The sequence below is a fragment of the Coregonus clupeaformis genome, chromosome 17 (genome assembly GCF_020615455.1).
Source record: "Coregonus clupeaformis isolate EN_2021a chromosome 17, ASM2061545v1, whole genome shotgun sequence".
NCBI classification, from domain to species: domain Eukaryota; kingdom Metazoa; phylum Chordata; class Actinopteri; order Salmoniformes; family Salmonidae; genus Coregonus; species Coregonus clupeaformis.
Window position 1 is genome coordinate 45,655,912 of NC_059208.1, and position 21,833 is coordinate 45,677,744.

Consider the following 21,833-nt stretch of genomic DNA (forward strand, 5'->3'; position numbering starts at 1 on the left):
GTTCACACCCCTACAACACGCTGTCCCAACCAATCACCATCCCTCATATTCCATGGCAGTCCCGCCCACACACAGCCCTGCTCCCAGCCAATCAGAATTTAACACTTGCAGCATTCAGCCAGTCACAGCACCCTTTACAACACACCAAGCCAATCACGTCGCATGGCTCATATGTATGTGTGTGCCCCGCCCCCTCCCAGTGTTTTTAATCCCACTCAAAGAGGAGTGGACTTAATCTGTGTTACAGAAAATCCCACTTCTTTTAGCACAGTGCTAACACACAGACACGCACTGGCACCATATATGAATACCATCCTGCCAAGCCCTGCGAGCCCAGTGAGAATGAAGGTTGTAAAGTCACATCTCACTGGGGGGTAAGATGTGTGTGTGTGTGTGTGTGTGTGTGTGTGTGTGTGTGTGTGTGGGGGTGAGCGAGGGAAAGTTAATGCATTATCCTTTGCTAGGCCTATCAGTTATCTGAGGCCACTCATCCTGTCTGTCCTGACCACACACACACACACACACACACACACACACACACACAGTCCTGACACTGACCCTACAGTGGTAGAACTCACTGACTCCCCTTTGAGTCCCTGGCTGCCTGTCCTGTTAACTCATCTGGCTACTATCCACGAGTTTGAGTTATGATGCTCCTGTTTAGAGTCAAGGGCCAATAGATGTTTAATGCTACAGTAATTCTTATCTCCCTGTTTAACAGCATCTGCTATTTGACTAAAATGTGAATAATATGAAATATTATATTATTTAAGTATTTAGATAATAATGATACTGGATAAATAAAGATAAAATCCAAAGATGAGATAATCAATATTGTGTATCCTGTGTGCAGGTGCGTGAGGCTGCCACAGCATCGCTGGTGGATGTGTATCGCCACATAGGAGAGAGAGTCAGAGCTGACCTGGGAAAGAGAGGCCTGCCTGCCACACGGTGAGTGTGTGTGTGTGTTTGTGTGTGTGTGTGTGTGTGTGTGTGTGTGGTGTGTGCGTGCGTGCGGTGTGTTTGTGCGTGTGGTGTGTGTATACTACGATTTACTCTGTAGGTGCCATGTATTGGTCGTCATGCCATTGTTGTTGACACTTTTACGAGAAAACTGTTGCGAATGCTAGTCTGTAAAAAAAAAAATTGTGGCTGTTCTGTCTGGCTAGTCTCCGTGGGTTTTGTTGCTATGTACTTTATTAGTGAATGACGAGTGTCAAAGTGGTTTTGACTGGGAATACTAAGTGTGTTGGCTTGGTCTCTGTCCCTGTCCACACCATGCTCCACTCTGCCCCTCACACAGTCATACACAGAGACACTTTATACTAGACAATACAAAGAGCGAGGGGGAGGAAAGAAAGAGAGGGAGAAAGGAAAAGGGGAGGAGGGGCCGAGAGAGAGTGGGAGAGGGCACTGAACAATACAGAGAGGAAGAGAGGGGGAGGAGTGTGTGCCGTCTCTTAAGAGCTCCATTGAGTGACTTTGGTCACCGTGGTTACCGTAATAAGGAGTCTAGAGTGTTGTCATTCTGAGCACAGTCTCCTCTCTCTCTTTCTCCCTTTCTATCTCTCTCTCTTTCTGTCTCTCGCCTATAAGAATAAATAGCGTGTGTGTTGTCTGTCACATGTTGTGATGTTAACTGATACAGACAAACACTGTCTGGGAGAGAACATTCTATTCTGTGAGCGCTGTGTCTGCTTAGGCCTGTTTTAGAGAAGTGAGTGTGTGAGTGTATGTGTTTTACTGGAATGTGTGTGCAGCCTGAGGCCTAGATGACCAGATCACATATCAGGAAAAGGTGAAAGAGAAGGGGGAGTGGGAGAAGAAAGAAGGGAGATGGACAAAGAGAGAGAAGGGAGAGAGGAGGATGAGAAAAAGAGAGGTGGAAAGGGAATGATTTTGAGAAAGAGAAAGGATTGGGTAAAGGGTGAGAGAGAAAGAAAGAAGTCTTTACATATGTGTGTTTTAGCCGAGGATAAGACGAAGGGATATCTATGATAAATGTGACAGATTCTTAGTAAACGAAAGGACTGGGAGTAAATGTGATGAGAAGTAGAGGGAGAGAGGGAGAAAGAAAGAGAGGGGGAGGGGCATCTTTTCTCTCCCTGTGCTGGCAGTGCCAACGCCCCTCCCCCTCTGAAATCTGTCTGGTGTGTGTGTGTGTTCTGTCGGGGAGGTTATGTGAAGGGGAACAGCATATCCGCACTGTCACACAAACACTGCCCTGCTCCGTTATACACTGTCGCTCCATGTCATACAAAACACACACACACACAAAGCCTTTCACTGAGATGGTGTATGTGTCTGAGAGATGATGGGTGGTGCTTTGTCGCGTGCCGCGTAATATGCATTTGTCTCCTGCTGTTTCTTTCTTCCCGTTCCTCCTCCCTACCTCTCTTGCCCCCTCCCTCTTTCATTTGCTCCCTCACTCCCTCCTGTCTCTGAGCCACTGCACCATGTTGGATACAAAGAGCAGAGGACTCCAGCGTGACAGTAGCATAGGAGCTACCGCTACGCTATGTAGCAACACGCCGACCCATTAATCATCCCATATGGAAATGATATCGCTACGCTAATTTGGATAACGGCTAGACTACACTACGCTATGCTAATTCGGAGCGTAAATCAATATGGAAATGCTAATGTTGGCTAATTGTTGAGCGGTGTGTAAATGCTACGTAGCTGAGGAGCCTATCGCTAATTGTCAGTAATCAGGAGAGCTAAGCTGTCTGGGGGTTTGACTGCTAGGTGGACGGTGTGTATATATACACACACACTTTTGCTCTGGTCTTATCGTTATTAATCTCAACCTTATCCTTTGACATTGTGTGTGTGTGTGTGTGTGTGTGTGTGTAAGTAATAATGTGTGTGTGTTTTGTTGCAAACAGACATACCGGTATGTGTTATGTCGTAGCTGACGTGAACAGACTGTGTAGGAGATGTTACAGACCGTCTGTCTGTGTGTTTGTGATGTCGCAGACTTTGTTAGAATTCTTGCTGTGCTGTGTTATTGAGGCAGTGACGCTCAGCCTGAAGCTCAGAACACAGTCTTCTGTTCCTACCCAAATACTCTCATTAATATCAATGAGAAGATGTCTGGATGATCATCATGCTGTCACTAATAATGTCCTCAATAGAAGTAGAGCAGGGAAGGATGTTTTCCCACAGTAATAATAGAAATTTCAGTGTGTTTGTGAGTTAGGGTCAGAGGTAGGTTCAGATGTTGATGCTTCACTTTTGCTTGTGAGAGTCATGTTAGTAGCATGTGAGACACACCCACCTTCAGACAACACGTGTTGCTGTATTCTCTCTCCTGTCATGCTATCCAGATTACTCATGTTGGTGTGTGTCTGTGTGCTGGTGTGTGTATTCTGACGACCTTTTCCCGTCTCTTGTCTCCAGGTTACAGACAATATACGGGCGTTTTGATGAAGCGTTGAATTCTGGGAACATGGCGCTCAGCCCCAGTCACGGTGAGTCCCTCCATCCCTCATTTTCATCTTCGCTTTTTGTCTTTCTGCTGTTTGTCCCTCTAGTGCTGTGGTCTGGCTGGTCTTGTAGCGGTGGCTGTGTGCGTGTGTGTCTAGAAAGTCTGTCAGAGGGTGCAATAGGATTACCAGTTTAATCTCTCAGGAGTTTCCATCTCCAGACTTCAGATATCTGATGTCTGGTTGGATCAAATCCCTGCCCAGCAACACCAGAACTGCTGCTGTTATCTGGCAGTTGGAATGTTGGTTGTATTTTTGTGGAGTTGTAGTTTGGATGTAAAGTTTTCAGTTGTCTACAGTTTGTATTGTATTCGTTGTATTGTAATTTGTCTGTTCCTTAGTCAGTCTCTTTACACGCAGTCTGTTGAGGTACTTTTATCCTTAGGGGATCACAGAAGGGGTTAAGGAATGGTGGGGGGTGGGGGTGTAAGGTTGCTATGATACCGTCTCCAGTGGCAGTATGGGGTGGTTGGGTTCAACCCCTGCACTCCCAGGGGTTTCAGTTCAGAGAGGGCAGTGAGCTTTGGGCTCCTAGTCTACCTGCAGAGACACTGGAAGGTCAGACGTAGCTCTCATTCTGTCCCATTCTGATGTGGAGGAGGGGAACTTGAGTAACCAGACTCTGTTTTCCCCCCAAACAGTAAACCCAAAGCTCCAACCGGAGGACAGAACACACACCATCAGCCAAACACAACACACACATTTAGAACAAAAGCAAGAGGCAGCCAGACTGCATTGTCAGGGACAAAGAGGACACACAAACACACATACACACAAACTGACTGTGGAGCTTTTATTCTGAAGGATCAACACAGCTGTTGCTGGGAGGCAAAGGGGGAGCCAGAGAGAGCGAGAGAGAGAGAGAGGGAGGGAGGGAAGGAAGGAAGGGGGAAAGAGAGGGAGAGAGATCTGCAGTTGTACAAGCCAGGGCCTCAGAGCTGTGCCTGTCACTGCTTTTCCCTAATTAATTATGACAGAGAGGGGATGAGGGATATGGTGAGTGTGTGTGTGTGTGTGTGTAATCTTTGGCTCTGGAGTGAAATCAGCTTAGGGAGTTCCTCTGAGTTCCTTAAAATGTCTGTTTGTCTGGGGATAGTTTGAGTGTATGTGAGTGGGATTGAGTTCTTGTATGAGTGTTTAGAATGTATGAGTTGTTTTTCTGTTTTAGCTCTTTCTCTCTCGCTTTCTCCCTCTCTACTCTCTCATTCTCTCTCCCTACTCCCTCTTCTCTCCCAACTCTCTCTCTGTATTAGTTTGTAGGTCAGGTGTGTGTAGGTGAGAGAGAGGCTTTATTTAAGACTGTTAGACTTTGGGACTGAAACTCACATTTTAAGGTAGGTGTGTGTGAGAGAGAGAAGGTAATGCGTGTCACTGCTGCTGGCTTCTCTCTCTGTCCCTTTTATGAGAGTTTATCTGTGCCTCACTCAAATGTAAGAACACACGCACTACGCAGTAGTCCTAGTAGCCCAGAGGAATTGAGTGCACTGCAAACTGACCCTCAGTAGCTCCATCAGCTGCTTAGTGGTGCATTGTTGACAGTGACACACACACAGACAAGCTCATTCTGCCTCAATGCCTCCGTCTCTGCAGAGAATAGCATGACCCTGTTTCCAGGGTAGCCCATCTCCACGGTTATGCTGCCATTTTATTATTATAGTCTATCCCTCTTCTTGACCTGGAAATGAAACGGTTCAGTGTCTGTGCTCCCCATCTCCTTGTTTCCTCTCCCCATCTCCTTGTTCCATCACCTTGTCTCCTTGTTTCATCTACTTGTTCAATTTGCTTGTTTCCTCTCCTCTACTCCTTGTTTCATATCATTGTATCTTTGTTTCCTCTCCTCGTCTCCTTGTTTCATACCCTTGTCTCCTCTCCTCATCTCCTTGTCTCCTAGTCTCACAGATTTCCATCGTATTGCGTCCATCTCCAAAACGAAGACATCCAAGGAGAATCATCCTTCATCATAGTACTGTATTTAAACATACTGTTATGGCATTTTACGGCAGTATTGCTATCAAGGCATGTCCGACTCCACTTTGGGTATTTGTTTATATCCTCGTCACATACTATGTATTGGCTGTTCATATGTGTAACTGTGTTGGCATGTGTTTAGACAGATGGCTTGTGTGGATTGGATCTGTGTCACATGGGCCTGACAATAAGGAACTTATTCTGCTGTTTATAACGTGTGCTTCTGCAGCTTAGAACAGATTACCATACACACACACGTGATTTTCGGTACAGAAGGGCCTCTATGTACTAATCCTGTTCCTAGCTAGCTAATGTTATAGATTCCACTCAGAACAGTCATGACATCATTAGCTGTTCCTCTGCCTTAGACGGGATGTAATGATTCATCACAACACACACACACTAAACACATTTACATTTGACATTTTAGTCACTTAGCAGATGCTCTTATCCTGAGTGACTTATTGGAGCAGTTAGGGTTAAGTGCCTTGCTCAAGGGCATATCAACCTTATTTTTTATTGTTTTACTTAGTCGGCTCTGGGATTCAAACCAGCGGCCTTTCGGTTACTGCCCCAACGCTCTTAACCGCTAGTCTACCTGACACACACACGGGCACAGTAAACACACACGGCACATAGCCTAGCGGTTAGAGTGTTGGGCAAGTAAACGAAAGGTCGCTAGTTCGAATCCCCGAGCCAACATAGTGAAAAATCTGTCTGTGCCCTTGAGCAAGGCACTTAACCCTCCAGGGTATCCGTTGATGGCTGAGCCTGGCCGTGACCCCACTCTCCGAGGGTGTCTCAGGGAGAGTTGGATATGAAAAACACATTTCCAATTCACAAGTGTGTATTAATACAATTAGTACATGAGTGAAATAGGACAAATATGAGTCACATGAGTCTTCCTTCCAAGAGTCTTCTTGTTTTTGTTGTTTCACAGATAAAGGCTAGTGCTGCCCCCTGTGGACACAAACACATTTTTGCAGCGCATTGTAAAAATGCCTGTGTTTTGTGTGTATCTGTGTCTGTGAGATGCGTGTGTGTGGTCTTGTTCTTCTATTCTAGTGTGTACCTAAAATCCCCCACACGCGCAAGGATTTTAGGTACATAAGGATAGTAAAACAAGGAAAATTCTCCCTCGTGACTACATTTCCCACATCCCCATGAGGACAAAGGCTATTTTAAGCTTTAGGGTTTGGGTTAGAGTTACGGGTTAGGGGTTAGTGAAAATAAGATTTTGAAATGAAATACATTTTAGGTCCCCACGAGGATAGAAAGTGTGTGTGTGTGCTCGCATGTAGTTATTGTTTAAAAAAATATTTACAGTGCTCCACCAAATTTGTTTTGCTTGCTGGGTGGTTTTGTTATGGATGTATTTTTTGGCTGTGTGTGTGACGTTCTCAGAATGTGGATTATGTTTCCGCCTCTACCCTGCATTGGAATAACTCTGGGATAATTCTCACATGTATTGGGGATTGGATAGCGCGTGTTTGGTTTGTGGATCTGAAACCCAAATGTTTTTTCGGATTGGGGACTGGGGAGTGTGTGTAGGTTTTCTCTTAAAATGGTTTTAGTTCTGCCTGAGCAGCCAGTAGATAGGTGGATTATAACTGAGCATATCACCTCAGTCACATTCTACACTGAGTATACAAAACATTAGGAACACCTGCTCTTTCCATGACATAGACTGACCAGGTGAATCCAGGTGAAAGCTATGATCCCTTATTGATGTCACCTGTTAAATCCACTTCAGTCAGTGTAGATGAAGGGGAGACAGGTTAAAGAATACTTTTTTTGAGACATGGATTGTGTATGTGTACCATTCAGAGGGTGAATGGGCAAGACAAAATATTTTAACGGGGTATGGTAGTAGGTGCCAGGCGCACCGGTTTGAGTGTCAGTTGCCTCAGTTGGTAGAGCATGGCACTTGCAATGCCAGGGTTGTGGGTTCGATTCCCACGGAGGACAATTACGAAAAATGTATCCACTCTACTATAAGTTGCTCTGGATAAGAGCGGCTGCTAAATGACTAAAATGTAAACTGCAACGCTGCTGGGGTTTTCACGCTTAACAGTTTCCTGTGTGTATCAAGAATGGTCCACCACCCGAAGGACATCCAGCCAACTTGACACAACTGTGGGAAGTATTGGAATCAACATGGGCCAGCATCCCTGTGGAATGCTTTCGACATCTTGTAGTCCATGCGCCGACGAATTCAGGCTGTTCTGAGGGTAAAAGGGGGTGCAACTCAATATTAGGATGGTGTTCCTAATGTTTTTTACACTCAGTGTATATCAGGGGTGGGCAAAGGTTTTGCCTCGTCTAAATTAATTTGCATGCCAGAAAAGGGTCAGTTACTTGAAAATATATAGGTCAAAATGATCATTTCTACATACTTCTTATGAAGTTGTAGATGTTCAATTGTGGCCTGGAGTGTTTTTTTTTTATTTTTTTATTTCGCGGGCTGGATGCGGCCTGTTGGTCGTAGTTTTCCCACCTCTGCTCTATATCATCCTTTTTGTCATTTCATTCTCTACTTTTCTGTCTCTTGGCCTCTTTCTTTTTCTGCCTGTCTTTCCTTCTGTCTATTTGACTCTGAAATGGAGGGCATACCTTACAGCCGTATCCATGGCAACACTCCTCAGTGCACAGTGGAGTGTGCGTCAGTGGAGTGTGCGTGCGTGTGCGCCCACATGTTGCGTGCTATGGGTGGTTTTGTTGATGTGACAGAGATGTGATTAATTCTGATGTAGCCTACTGACCTCACATCCTCGATTTCTCACATTAAAGAGATTCTCCGGTACTTTTGTATACTTTTTAGCCAGTAGTTCTGAAAGTAGCACTCCCGAGCCAAAAGTGGTCCCCTGAAATTGCATACTACGTCACCTATGTTCAGATAAACCAGTCAAGTTCTTCCACACCGATCTCGACAAACCACTTCTGCATGGACCTCGCTTTGTGCACGGGGGCATTGTCATGTTGAAACAGGAAAGGCCTTCCCCAAACTGTTGCCACAAAATTGGAAGCACAGAATCGTCTAGAATGTAATTCTATGCTGTAGCGTTAATATTTCCCTTCACTGGAACTAAGGGGCCTAGCCCGAACCATGAAAAACAGCCCCAGACCATTATTCCTCCTCCACCAAACTTTACAGTTGGCACAATGCATTCGGGCAGGTAGTGTTCTCCTGGCATCCGCCAAACCCAGATTCGTCCTTCGGACTGATATATGGTAAAACATGATTAATCACTCCAGAGAACGCGTTTCCACTGCTCCAGTGTCCAATGGCAGCGAGCTTTACACCACTCCAGCCGACGCTTGGCATTGCGTATGGTGATCTTAGGCTTGTGTGCGGCTGCTCGGCCATGGAAACCCATTTCATGAAGCTCCCGACAAAAAGTTATTGTGCTGACGTTGCTTCCAGAGGCAGTTTGGAACTCGGTAGTGAGTGTTGCAACCGAGGACAGGCACATCAGCACTCGGCGGTCCCATTCTGTGAGCTTTTGTGGCCTACCACTTCGTGGCTGAGCCGTTGTTGCTCCTAGAAGTTTCCACTTCACAATAACAGCACTTACAGTTGACCGGGGCAGCTCTAGCAGGGCAGAAATTTGATGAACTGACTTGTTGGAAAGGTGGCATCCTACGACGGTGCCACGTTGAAAGTCACTGAGCTCTTCAGTAAGACCATTCTACTGCCACTGTTTGTCTATGGAGATTGCATGGCGGTGTCCTTGATTTTATACACCTGTCAGCAACGGGTGTGGCTGAAATAGCTGAATTCACTCATTTGAAGGGGTGTCCACATACTTCTGGCCATTTAGTGTATGTGTATCACGTCATTGCTCGCTCTCTCTGCTGTGTCCACTGAGCCATTGGGCCTGCCCTGCAACCTCATTGGATAACGCTGGGCCTCTTCTAGCTGTCACTCAAATGCGAGGGGAGGAAGCTCATTGGCTAGTACTCAAATTGCTAGGGGGCTGGCCCACGTGGGGGGGAAATGTAGGGAAAATGGTGTGGCACAGCTTCAAGAAAAACAGTCTCACTTTCAAACTAGGGATTTCATGGCTAATTGAGTTAAGATAATAATTCTGCTCATAGATTATGCATGAATGAAATACACATTGACACATCCAGCCCAAAGCGGGAGGTTTAAAAAAATACTTACTTAGTCGCCAAAGTATCGGACCATGTCTTTTAAGGTTTACATATTGACGCCAAACCACTATTCCCATTCCTCTCTGCCCAGAGCTGATTCTCTGAAGTCTGCCCATCCCCTCACTTTAAAAGCATTGGATTGGTGTAAGCATGCTAGAGGGAGATTCCACCATAGCTACTGTAGCGTGACTCGAAATCTACCCAGAGAGGATGGAGAAAGCACTAATAGATAGACAGACCCACGTGTGCAGTGGTTCCTCAATTAAAAGTTGAAAGGTTATACCACAGCACGTTGTGGTATAGTACCTTGCGTCACTGGGTCATTGCACCAGACCACCGCAAGGGGGAGTTAGAACGCTGATTATGCTTTTGGATTCGGTGTAAATTGTTGGTACCCAGACGCTAATGTGCCTCTCTCTCCTCACTGAATGAGTGACATCAATGAACGGACGATATAACCAGATAGAAACTGATAGTTGTGCTGATAATTCACGATTGAATTTGAATGAACTGAATGATGAGGATGAAGAAGAAGAGGGGGATTGAATTTAGAGCATTAGTGTAAGAATTGCTCTTCCTCTGTCCCGCATGCACAACCACACCTGAAAAAATACATACTTTGTCAGAAGAAGCTGTAACTGGACTGTAGCCTATTATGTACCATAAAAGCCAATTCATGCTTGATCTGAAAACTGTGGTAGGAGGCTCCGTATGGAGGGTGTGACGCAATTGCGGAGCCTCCGGAGGCATGCAGAGGCTAAATTGATCTCCGTACCGCATCGCTGTACGCATCCCAAATTTTTTAACAATGTGGAGGGCTCCGTATAGCTCCGCATTGACATGATTGGTTGATTGTAGGTGAGGGCGGAAGGTCCTGTATAAACACAAACTCAGTTCCTTGACAACTTCCTTCACAACAGCTCTGCTGCTGCTCCACGAAGCGCAATAAGTATGAATGCCCTGACTTCTGCAGAGACTGTATCACCGTAAATGCTGCACGGCCAATGCAGACGTCAGATTGACCATGCAGCGCCTTTAACTGTTGTTACACTGTAATATTTTTATTGTAAGAGAAACGGAAATGTTCTGTTATATTCCATGATATTCTTACTGTAAAATATACCGTTTGTGTGTTGACAGAATATACGAGAGTGATGTCTGCTAAATAGCCTCGGCTACTAAGCACAGATAAATTATAACAGAATAAAATAGAATAAATCCACTCAAGTTTCTTCAACTGTCTTCTGACTGTGATTAGAGCGATGTTGTGCCGTGATGCCAGCAGATTCCTGATGGCCTTTGCCGATCGCTCATCATCATCTCACATCAGTGAGTCGATGGCTTGAGTAGTCTCACTGGAAATGGAATACAATGTAAAAATGTGCAGCAAACCGTAAAGACTAGCAATAGATTTATTCTCTCCAGAGCCAGGCCGCATTGGTGGAGTGCTAGGCCACATTTGCGGATAGTCACGCGTTGAAGAGGGCGAGATGATGGAGTCACATTCCATGCCAGGCACACCTGTGAGCTCTGGAACTCCACCTCCAACAGGTAGAGGCAACAACCGTGGCGGGTTCGTTTGGTCCTCGGTTCACCTTGACATTGGTCACAGTTCACGCCTTGATTAAAGCTGTTAAATTGGACGATAGCCAGCCGAAACTCTCATAATAGCTGATTCACACGAGAAAATCCCCTAATTTCTGTCTTTGTGTTTTCAAAAACAAAATTGGTTAAAGGCGCTGTATGGTCAATCCGAAGTCTGCACAGGGTATTCACACTTCTTGTGCTTCACGTAGCTGTTGAGCAGAGCTGTTGTGAAGGAAGTTGTCAAGGAAGTGAGTTGGTGTTTATACAGGACCTCCCGCCCCCACCTACCGTCACCCAATCATGTCAATACAGAGCTTTACAGAGCCCTACGCATTGTTAGTGATGGTTGTGTCTCACTGCTCTTCTCCCCTGAGGATACGTCTCTCCAGGTTGTCATGGCAACAGCCTGAACAGTCTGCTCACCATGAATGATCCCTCCCTCTTTTATTTTTCTCTCTATCTCTTCTCTATCCCTCCCTTTCTCTCTATTCCTCCATTTTCTCACTCTCTACGAATCTTTCTCTCTCCTCTCCATCTCGCACCCTTTCCCCATCTCTCCCTCTCGTCTTTGCTCCGTCCTTGACAGAGATTCGCCCTCCTAAGGGGGCTGACTGGACAAAAGCTTAATATGATCATGTTTGTGTCACTGGTAAAGCACTACTCAGGCAGATTTATTTGAATCTACCAAAAACAATTGGGGGAGTAGATCAGCTTTGATATTGTAGGTTGTATCACTGTAATTGTTTGCATAATTTCTAATCCCCCTTATTTAGTTCTTTATTTTAATTTTTTTCTCTGTACTTCCCCCCCCACCCTACCATCCCTACACTAATTGGAGTAAACTAATGGACAACAATACTTCTTCTTACAGATATTTCGCTCACATCTATGGTACCTGTAATTAAATATTTATACATTCCTAATTGGATTTTCAACCACAGCGGCCAATCCACCATTCATTCTGATTTTAACTCCAACCCTCCGATGTCCACAGATCAACCCATCTTTCCCAGTCTAATGCCATTTTGCTATTTCCTTTTGCAATACATCAGGCAGAAACTTAATGTGATGTATTAACTTCGAGTCTGTCCCCCAATCTACTCATTAAACACCAGTTGACTGGTTGTAACCACTTACGTAGAAAATCAAAAGGATAGCACTCTAAATTCAATAGCTGATTTATTTACAAGGACTCCTGGCTGGGATATTTCATCCAGAATCCATTACTCAAACAATTTTGGAGATTAATACTTTTTTAAAGAAAGGGTTATAGAAAAGGGTTAATATAGTTGTCAAAGGGGTGTAATAAGGGTTGTTGCAGTGTCTCTGCAGCTTCTCTCATTAAGTGTTAGGTTACTGAACCCTGACCTCTGACCCCAACACCCTAACACACTCCGACCTGAAATGGAACTGTGATTGAGGTGTGTGTGTGTGTGTGTGTGTGTGGAGCATCTCTGCACACACTCAAAGAGCAGGTCTCAGCTGGAGGGATGTGGTCCCCCCATCCTCCCCACTCCTCCCCTCTGCCTTCCTCTCCCCCTGATCTGTCCATCTCTACACCTCCACAGCCACCACGGCCCACTCAGCCTTTGTTCTCTCTCTATCTGTATGTGTGTGTGTTCTATGGATATCAGAATATGTGAAATATGATAAGACACTGTAGAATGTGTGTTAAGCTGTCAATGCCGCGGTGTGTTTGGGTGTGTGTGTCGATGGTAATGAACTTAGCTGCTGTGAGGGAGGCTAGAGAAACCATGTTAATATTCTGGGGGCGTCACGCACGCGCACACACACACACTCTCCTTCCTCCGCACTGGCTGCTTCACCATGATGTCATCTCTGCACTGATTGGCTGCCTGGCCGTGGAGGGAAGGAGGGGAGAAGAGAGATCGAGCGAATGAGAGAGGTAGGACAGAGAAAATGCCGGCAGTGGTATGGGTGGAGGGTTTTTCGGGTGGCAGTAAGGTGTGTGTGTGTGTGTGTGTCTAGCCCCGTTTTGAGGGTTGTGTGTGTTGGGGTACGGGTCTGAGAAGAGGGGGGCGCCCCAAAACCACGCCCTCCTGGAGGCATGAGGCGCCTCATCTGCAAACGCATCTGTGACTGTGAGTGCAGGGCTGGGCCCACCGTGTGTGTGTGTGTTTCTGCAGGAGTATAAATTAGAGCTGGTTTTAGCTGGTGTATCTTTGTGTGAATAAGGGCTGGGTTGGTTGTGTTTGTTGGTGTGTGCATAATCTGCATGTAGTCTGTTGATGTGATTGTGTGTATATGTGTCCGTCTTTGTGATATTGTGTGCGTCTGTATGTTGGGGTGTAGGGTGGTGGCTTTGGCGCATTTCTCAGCGCTGTGCGGTGGTTGTCAAAGCAACTGTGTGTGTCTGCGTTTCTCTGCCAGCGCTTTCATCTCTGCCGTGCGGCTGGAGGTGTGTGTTGGGGGGGTGGGGTGGCTCTAATAATACACAGGTTGATGCATGCTTTGAGGCAGATGGAGGTGTATTTCCCATGCTGTGGATTGCTGGTGTGTGTGTGCAGTGTGTTTTGGTGTGAATTTATCTGTTGTATGCCATCATGATCTCAGGGTCTATCAGCTAGAAGGCATTTTCTGTTAGTGATTGTTGTGTAGGCGGTCAGTGTGTGTGTTGGAGAGAGATTGCCTGCATTAGCTGCTTTCCCTGCAGCCAGTGGCCTCTTTTTGTGTCTGTCGTTACTATTGATCACCTGATCAGCGCTGACCTTGCTCTTTTCGTCAGCGAAGACCTCTCCTCCTCTTCTCTCTTTTCTCTAACTACTTTAATGACAGAAGGGTGAAATAATAAAAATGTCAAAGATATGTATGATAACGATGTTAATAACAATGTTACTACAGTATTATGAATTATTCTCTCTCTCTCTCTCTCTCTCTCTCTCTCTCTCTCTCTCTCTCTCTCTCTCTCTCTCTCTCTCTCTCTCTCTCTCTCTCTCTCTCTCTCTCTCTCTTTTCTCTCTCTCTCTCTCTCTCTCTCTCTCTCTCTCTCTCTCTCTCTCTCTCTCTCTCTCTCTCTCTCTCTCTCTCTCTCTCTCTCCTCTCTCTCTCTCTCTCTCTCTCTCTCTCTCTCTCTCTCTCTCTCTCTCTCTCTCTCTCTCTCTCTCTCTCTCTCTCTCTCTTTCTCTCTCTCTCTCTCTCTCTCTCTCTCTCTCTCTCTCTCTCTCTCTCTCTCTCTCTCTCTCTCTCTCTCTCTCTCTCTCTCTCTCTCAGACCATAGTTTTGAGGATGATGCGGACAGTACGGATGGGAACCGTGCTCAGGCTGCCTTCAAAGTCCCCAAAATCCCCAAAAAGCCGGCGGAGTCTTCTACTGCACGCAGACCCAGCGCTACAGGATCCAAGATCGGCGGTAAGAGTCGAGCTCCTATTCAAGACCAATCTGGCCTGCTCACCTCTTAGGATATATTGATAATTCATTGGGCGTTGTGTGACCCAGGAGTAATCACACTTTAATAAAAAAGACACATTTGCAAATAAAGTTCCTTCGATTGATTTCATATCATTAGTGTCATTGTCTTGATGGCCAAAACGCGACTGCTGTTATTAATCACATTATATCCCTTTCTCATGGGCTGGGTAAGTAGCCTTGCACGAGCCTTGGCTCATATAGGAGCAGGGGCCAGGGGGTGTACAAGTACACCCCCTGGACAGGACGCTAGGCTAGTCTATCACAAGGCTTTACCCGCAATCTATCTCCTTAATGCTGAGTGCCAAGCAGAGACTCATCGGGTCTCATTTTTATAGTCTTTGGTATGAATCAGCCGGATGGAACTCCTAACCTTCTGATCTCAGGGCGGACACTAACCACAAGGCCATTGAGTTGGGCTGGCTAATTAAGCAATAAGGCCAGAGGGGGTGTGGTATATGACCAATATACCACGACTAAGGGCTGTTTTTTATGCACAATGCAACACTGAGTGCCTGGACACAGCCCTTAGCCGTGGTATATTGGCCATATACCACAAACCCCTGAGGTGCCTTATTACTATTATAAACTGGTTACCAAAGTAATTAAAGCAGTAAAAATAAATGTTTTGTCATACCTGTGGTATACGGTCTGATATACAACGGCTGTCAGCCAATCAGCATTCAGGGCTCAAACCACCCAGTTTATAATGGTCAGATAAACAATGATGCAGACGGAGAGAGATGAACTAGCTTTCTAAGCAGGTCGGTTAGATGAGTAAGCCGAACAGACTGACAGAGGGAGGGGAGATTTTCTGGCTTCTTCACAGGAGCTTTTCCTCTATCCTCACTGATCTTTGCTGTTTTTATCTGTGCTCGATAAGTTCTATGTCTTTTATATTATTGCTGCGTCACAGGAAGTTCTATATGTCATCAGTCATCAGGCTTGATCTCTCAGGCTTGATCTCTCAGGCTTGATTAGTTATGCCTTTGAAAGAGATGACATCTATGATAGCGATGATGATATCCCCTGTAGATCACTCCATCTCTCTATTTTCTGTTTTAATATAATATAATATGCCATTTAGCAGACGCTTTTATCCAAAGCGACTTACAGTCATGCGTGCATAATTTTTTTTGTGTATGTTTGTTTGTTTTCTCTCTTTCATCCTAGTCTGCGTTCTATGTTTCCCCTCTCTCCTCCTCCTCTCTCTCTGTAAGGGAGGAAGGTAGCAGCGTTCCCACGTCCAGGCGTGCGATGTAGGCCAGGGCTGATCTATCTGGTATATGTCTGTAACAGTTCAGGCTAATGTTACAGCAACTCTGCCCTGGTCCTCTCGCGCTCTGTCTGTAACAGCAACCCTGTCTGTGTTCATTCAGGTAGATGGTTCAGACATCAGGAGACAAACAGGAAATATGAGCGACGTGTGTGACTGAGGGTTCTGGAATATGTGGAACATGTTAGTGTAACTTCTGGTGCTGCTAGCATGTTAGCGTGCTAGGCTAGTTCCCTGTGTGGCTAAATTAGCATTTATATTACATTCCACCCACGCACTCCGCTCACACAGACACATAGAGAGGATAGAACAGAAGAGAGGAGAGAACACAGAGAGACAAGACTGAGATAGAAGAAAGAAACCAAGAGAGAAAAGAATCGGAGAGAGGAGAGAACAGAAAAAGAAACGGGGGGGAGAGAGAGGGAAAAGAAATGGAGCGAGCTGAAAGAACAGAGAGCCGTGGTATTACAGAGACCACAGAGCCTTGTATCTCTGAGACACCATGGAACATGTATATCTATGCAACATACAATCTGCTGATATAGGATCATCCAGCACACCCAGCGTCCGTTTTACACACCATAGCTGGGTAGGCTAGCAGCTAGGTGTTCGAGCAGGGCTGGAGCAAAAGCCTGCACTACCCGGTAGCTCTCCAGGACCATAGTTCTCAGAGTTAGCAAACCCTGGTTTTGGCACTCACATAGCATAGCACAGCCAGCAGCCATCTCCACGCTGCAGCTAGCCTGTTGCAGCTAGCCTGTGAAAACGGTATGGATTGTATTGTAGCAGAACTGCCCATCTACTGCAGTCGGAAATGGAAACTAGCCGCTTGGATTTTCACTGCATTAATTCATCCTCCATCTCCTCCCCTTTTCTCTCTCTCCCCTCTCGCCATCTATCCTGTCTCTTCCTTCTCCCTTTTCCACTGCATTCACCCTCCATATCCTACTCCTCTAAAGGGGCGTGGCCTGCTACTTAGTGCCACCCCTCAGGAAGTTTTGATTGACAGGCCCATTACTAACAGAAAGTCCATTAGGGACTCCGTTAATGCACGTAAGGAGGGGAGAGAGAGGGGGAATATTCTGTGCATACTGTAGCGCTTCAATGGTATAGTTGAATCAGGTTATAAACTGAGTGTACAAAACATTAAAAACACCTTGCTAATATTGAGTTGCACTCCCCCTTTTGCCCTCAGAACAGCCTCAATTCGTCAGGACATGGACTCTACAAGATGTCAAAAGCGTTCCACAGGGATGCTGGTCCATGTTGACTCCAATGCTTCCCACAGTTGTGTCAAGTGGCTGGATGTCCTTTGGGTGGTGGACCATTCTTAATACACACAGGAAACTGTTGAGCGTGAAAAACCCAGCAGCGTTGCAGTTCTTTATTATATAATAATTTTTCTCCCAAATTTCGATCTTGTCTCATCGCTGCAACTCCCCAGCGGGCTCAGGAAGTGAAGGTAGAGTCATGTGTCCTCCGAAACATGACCCGCCAAACCGCGCTTCTTAACACCCGTCCGCTTAACCCGGAAGCCAGCCGCACTAATGTGTCGGAGGAAACACTGTTCAACAGACGACCGAGGTCAGCCTGCAGGCGCCAGGCCCGCCACAAGGAGTCGCTAGAGCGTGATGAGCCAAGTAAAGCCCCCCCCCCAGCCAAACCCTCCCCTAACCCGGACGACGCTGGGCCAATTGTGCGCCGCCCTATGGGACTCCCGATCACGGCAGGTTGTGAAACAGCCCGGGATCGAACCCGGGTCTGTAGTGATGCCTCTAGCACTGCATTGCAGTGTCTTAGACCGCTGCGCCACTCTGGATGCCCCAACGTTGCAGTTCTTGACACAAACCGGTGCGCCTGGCACCTACTACCATACCCCGTTCAAAGGCACTTAAATATTTTGTCTTGCCCATTCACCCTCTGAATGGCACACATACACAATCCGTGTCTCAAGGCTTAAAAATCCTTCTTTACCCTGTCTCCTCCCCATCATTTACACTGTTTGAAGTGGATTTAACAAGTGACATCAATAAGGGATCATACCTTTTGTTCATAATGTTTTGTACACTCAATGTATAGTGCTAGGCTGAGGCAACTTACTGTCACTCAGACTGGGATACACACGCACTCTGAACTCTCCGTCCTCTCTGTCTCTAGGTGCGTCTAAGGATGGAGCCGGAGGCATCGATGAGGAAGACTTCATCAAAGCCTTCACTGATGTCCCCACAGTACAGGTAGCATGCACACGCACACACACAAACACGCTAGTATGCATTAGTAGCAGGACTGCAAGCGATGTAGATAACACTAGTGTGAACTAATTATCTTTCTGTCTCTCTCTCCCACTCTCTCTTTCTCTCTGTCCCCCTTTCTCTCTCTGTCTCTGTCTCTCTGTCAGATCTACTCATCTCGTGACCTGGAGGATAACCTGAATAAGATCAGAGAGATCTGTTCTGATGACAAACATGACTGGGACCAGAGAGCCGCCGCAATGAAGAAGATCCGCTCACTGATTGTTGCCGGGGCAACTGAGTATGAGTGTTTCTTCCAACACCTGAGGCTGTTGGACGGAGCGTTCAAACTGTCAGCTAAAGACCTCCGATCACAGGTGGTACGAGAGGCCTGCATCACTGTGGCGTGAGTACTACACACACACACTACACACACACACTGACACGCAAATGCACACACACACACTTTTTTCCACATCTCCTTTTTACATTTCTTCTTTTTACATTTCTTCTCTAAAAATGGATTTGAAAATGGAAGTAACACTTTCTCACTTCCTGTCTTTTTCCCCCTTTCTCCCTCTTTCTTTCTCTCTCTCCAGCCACCTGTCGACAGTGTTGGGTAATAAGTTTGACCATGGAGCCGAGGGCATTCTTCCTATCCTGTTCAACCTCATCCCTAACTGTGCCAAGGTTATGGCTACGTCAGGGGTGTCTGCTATACGCTTTATCATACGGGTGAGTTAGACGCACACACACACCTAACGCGCACGCACACACACGTGTTGATGTAACACAGACACACATCTAGCATGCACAAACACACATACACACACACACACCTTACACGCACACACGTAACACAGATAATAAAATGACTGAGTTTGTATTTCTTTCTCTCTGCAGCACACACACGTTCCCAGACTCATTCCCCTGATCACCAGTAACTGCACCTGCAAGTCTGTGGCCGTCAGAAGGTGCGCATGAAGCATATGATGATAAAAATAATAATTGATGATGATTGTCAAATCAAATTTTATTTGTCACATACCTGTTTAGCAGATGTTATAGCGGGTGTAGCGAAATGTTTGTGCTTCTAGCTTGACAGTGCAGTAATATCTAACAATTTCACAACATATACCCAATACACACAATCTAAGTAAGGAATGGAATTAAGAATATATACATATATGGACGAGCAATGACAGAGCGGCATGGACTAAGATACAGTAGAATATTATAGAATACAGTATATACATATGAGATTTTACATTTACATTTTAGTCATTTAGCAGACACTCTTATCCAGAGCGACTTACAGTTAGTGAGTGCATACATTTTTCATACTGGCCCCCCGTGGGAATGCAAGATATGTAAACATTATGAAAGTGACTAGTGTTCAATTTCTTAGTGGCCAGTGATTTCTAGTCTATGTCTATAGGCAGCAGCCTCTAATGTGCTAGTGATGGCTATTTAACAATCTGATGGCCTTGAGATAGAAGCTGTTTTTCAGTCTCTCGTTCCCAGCTTTGATGCAACTGTACTGACCTCGCATTCTGGATGATAGCGGGGTGAACAGGCAGTGGCTTGGGTGGTTGATGTCCTTGATGATCTTTTTGGCCTTCCTGTGATATCGGGTGCTGTAGATGTCCTGGAGGGCGGGTAATTTGCCCCCGGTAATGCGTGGGGCAGACCGCACCACCCTCTGGAGAGCCCTGCGGTTGCGGGCGGTGCAGTTGCCGTACCAGGCGGTGATACAGCCCGATAGGATGCTCTCAATTGTGCATCTGTAAAAGTTTGAGGGTTTTAGGTGCCAAGCCAAATTTCTTCAGCCTCCCTGAGGTTGAAGAGAGGCTCTATTGCGCCTTCTTCACCACACTGTCTGTGTGGGTGGACCATTTCAGTTTGTCAGTGATGTGTATGCCAAGGAACTTCAAGCTTTCCACCTTCTCCACTGCGGTCCTGTCGATGTGGATAGGGGGGTGCACCCTCTGCTGTTTCCTGAAGTCCCCGATCATCTCCTTTGTTTTGTTGACGTTGAGTGAGAGGTTATTTTCCTGGCACCACACTCCCAGAGCCCTCACCTCCTCCCTGTAGGCTGTCTCGTCATTGTTGGTAATCATGCCTACCACTGTTGTGTCGTCTGCAAACTTGATGATTGAGTTGAAGGCGTGCTTGGGTGGGAGTAAAGGAGTGGGCTGAGCATGCACGCTTGTGGGACCCCAGTGTTGAGGATCAGCGAAGTGGAGGTGTTGTTTCCTACCTTCACCACCTGGGGGCGGCCCGTCAGGAAGTCCAGGACCCAGTTGCACAGGGCGGGGTTCAGACCCAGGGCCTCGAGCTTAATGATGAGCTTGAAGGGTACTATGGTGTTGAATGCTTAGCTATAGTCAATGAACAGCATTCTTACATAGGTATTCCTCTTGTCCAGATGGGATAGGGCAGTGTGATAGCGATTGCATCGTCTGTGGATCTATTGGGGCGGTAAGCAGATTGAAGTGGGTCTAGGGTGACAGGTAAGGTAGAGGTGATATGATCCTTGACTAGTCTCTCAAAGTACTTAATGATGACAGAGGTGAGTGCTACGGGGCGATAGTCATTTAGTTCAGTTACCTTTGCTTTCTTGGGTACAGGAACAATAGTGGCCATCTTGAAGCATGTGGGGACAGCAGACTGGGATAGGGAGAGATTTAATATGTCCGTAAACACACCAGCCAGCTGGTCTGCGCATGCTCTGAGGATGCGGCTAAGGATGCCGTCTAGGCCGGCAGCCTTGCGAGGGTTAACACGTTTAAATGTTTTACTCACGTCGCGGAGCGCACAGCCCTTGGTAGTGGGCCGCGCGGTGGCACTGTGTTATCCTCAAAGCTGGCGAAGAAAGTGTTTAGCTTGTCCGGAAGCAAGACATCGGTGTCGGCGACGTTGTTGGTTTTCCTTTTGTAGTCTGTGATTGTCTGTAGAAAATGAAGAGGATTGTAGTAATGATGATGAAGATTGTTTCTTCCTCCCTCAGGAAATGTTTTGACTTCTTGGACCTGCTGCTGCAGGAGTGGCAGACCCAGACTCTGGAGAGGTGAGAGTTGAACACACAGCCGGACAAATAAATATAGGGCCGTTCAAAAGCTAATGGAATCTTGGTTGAATGTTGTACACATGTTCAACTTCTCTCTGTCTGTCTGTCTGTCTCTCTCTCAGACATACAGCAGTGATGGTAGCGAGCATTAAGAAGGGGATCGCAGATGCCGACGCAGAGGCCAGAGTAGAGGCCCGCAAGTAAGACACACACACACATTTGCCTACACACATACTCACACCTTCTCTATCTTCTCTCACACCTTCTCTCTCTCTCTCCCTCCCTCTCTCAGGGCATACTGGGGTCTGAGGAACCATTTTCCGGGAGAGGCGGACACTCTGTTCAACTCGTTAGAACCTTCCTATCAGAGGAGCCTCCAGTCGTCACTCAGGAATGCCGGGAGCGTGGCGTCGCTTCCTCAGAGCGACCGCTCCTCTTCCTCTTCACAGGAGAGCCTCAAGTAATGACCCCTGACCCCCCCTGACCTTTAACCATGCAGTGTTTAACCTAATAGGTTTTTTTGGGGGAGGGGCTCAGAACTACCCAAAAAGTAATATTGTGCTCTTTCTCTCTCTCTACCTCTATCTCTCTACCTCTATCTCTCTACCTCTCTCTCTACCTCTACCTCTATC

At 46.4% G+C, this 21,833-nt stretch overlaps 1 protein-coding gene across 34 annotated transcripts in view; it reads left to right on the top strand.

Annotated features, from left to right (window-relative positions):
* The window catches only part of clasp2 (cytoplasmic linker associated protein 2), a 64,822-nt gene that overhangs the window by 13,473 nt on the left and 29,516 nt on the right, over positions 1 to 21,833 (top strand). For 30 of the 34 annotated variants that reach the window (XM_041903468.2, XM_041903469.2, XM_041903472.2 and 27 more), the window contains exons 6-15: positions 854 to 951; positions 3,403 to 3,473; positions 14,430 to 14,567; positions 18,058 to 18,134; positions 18,299 to 18,537; positions 18,731 to 18,866; positions 19,035 to 19,105; positions 21,142 to 21,201; positions 21,324 to 21,401; positions 21,494 to 21,661. In XM_041903468.2, coding sequence (XP_041759402.2) covers positions 854 to 951; positions 3,403 to 3,473; positions 14,430 to 14,567; positions 18,058 to 18,134; positions 18,299 to 18,537; positions 18,731 to 18,866; positions 19,035 to 19,105; positions 21,142 to 21,201; positions 21,324 to 21,401; positions 21,494 to 21,661 — 1,136 coding nt within the window. Of the gene's footprint in view, positions 1 to 853; positions 952 to 2,430; positions 2,756 to 3,402; positions 3,474 to 13,113; positions 13,301 to 14,429; positions 14,568 to 18,057; positions 18,135 to 18,298; positions 18,538 to 18,730; positions 18,867 to 19,034; positions 19,106 to 21,141; positions 21,202 to 21,323; positions 21,402 to 21,493; positions 21,662 to 21,833 lie in introns of those variants that run through there. The other 4 variants (XM_041903500.2, XM_041903504.2, XM_041903503.2 and 1 more) reach the window with 2 other exon arrangements.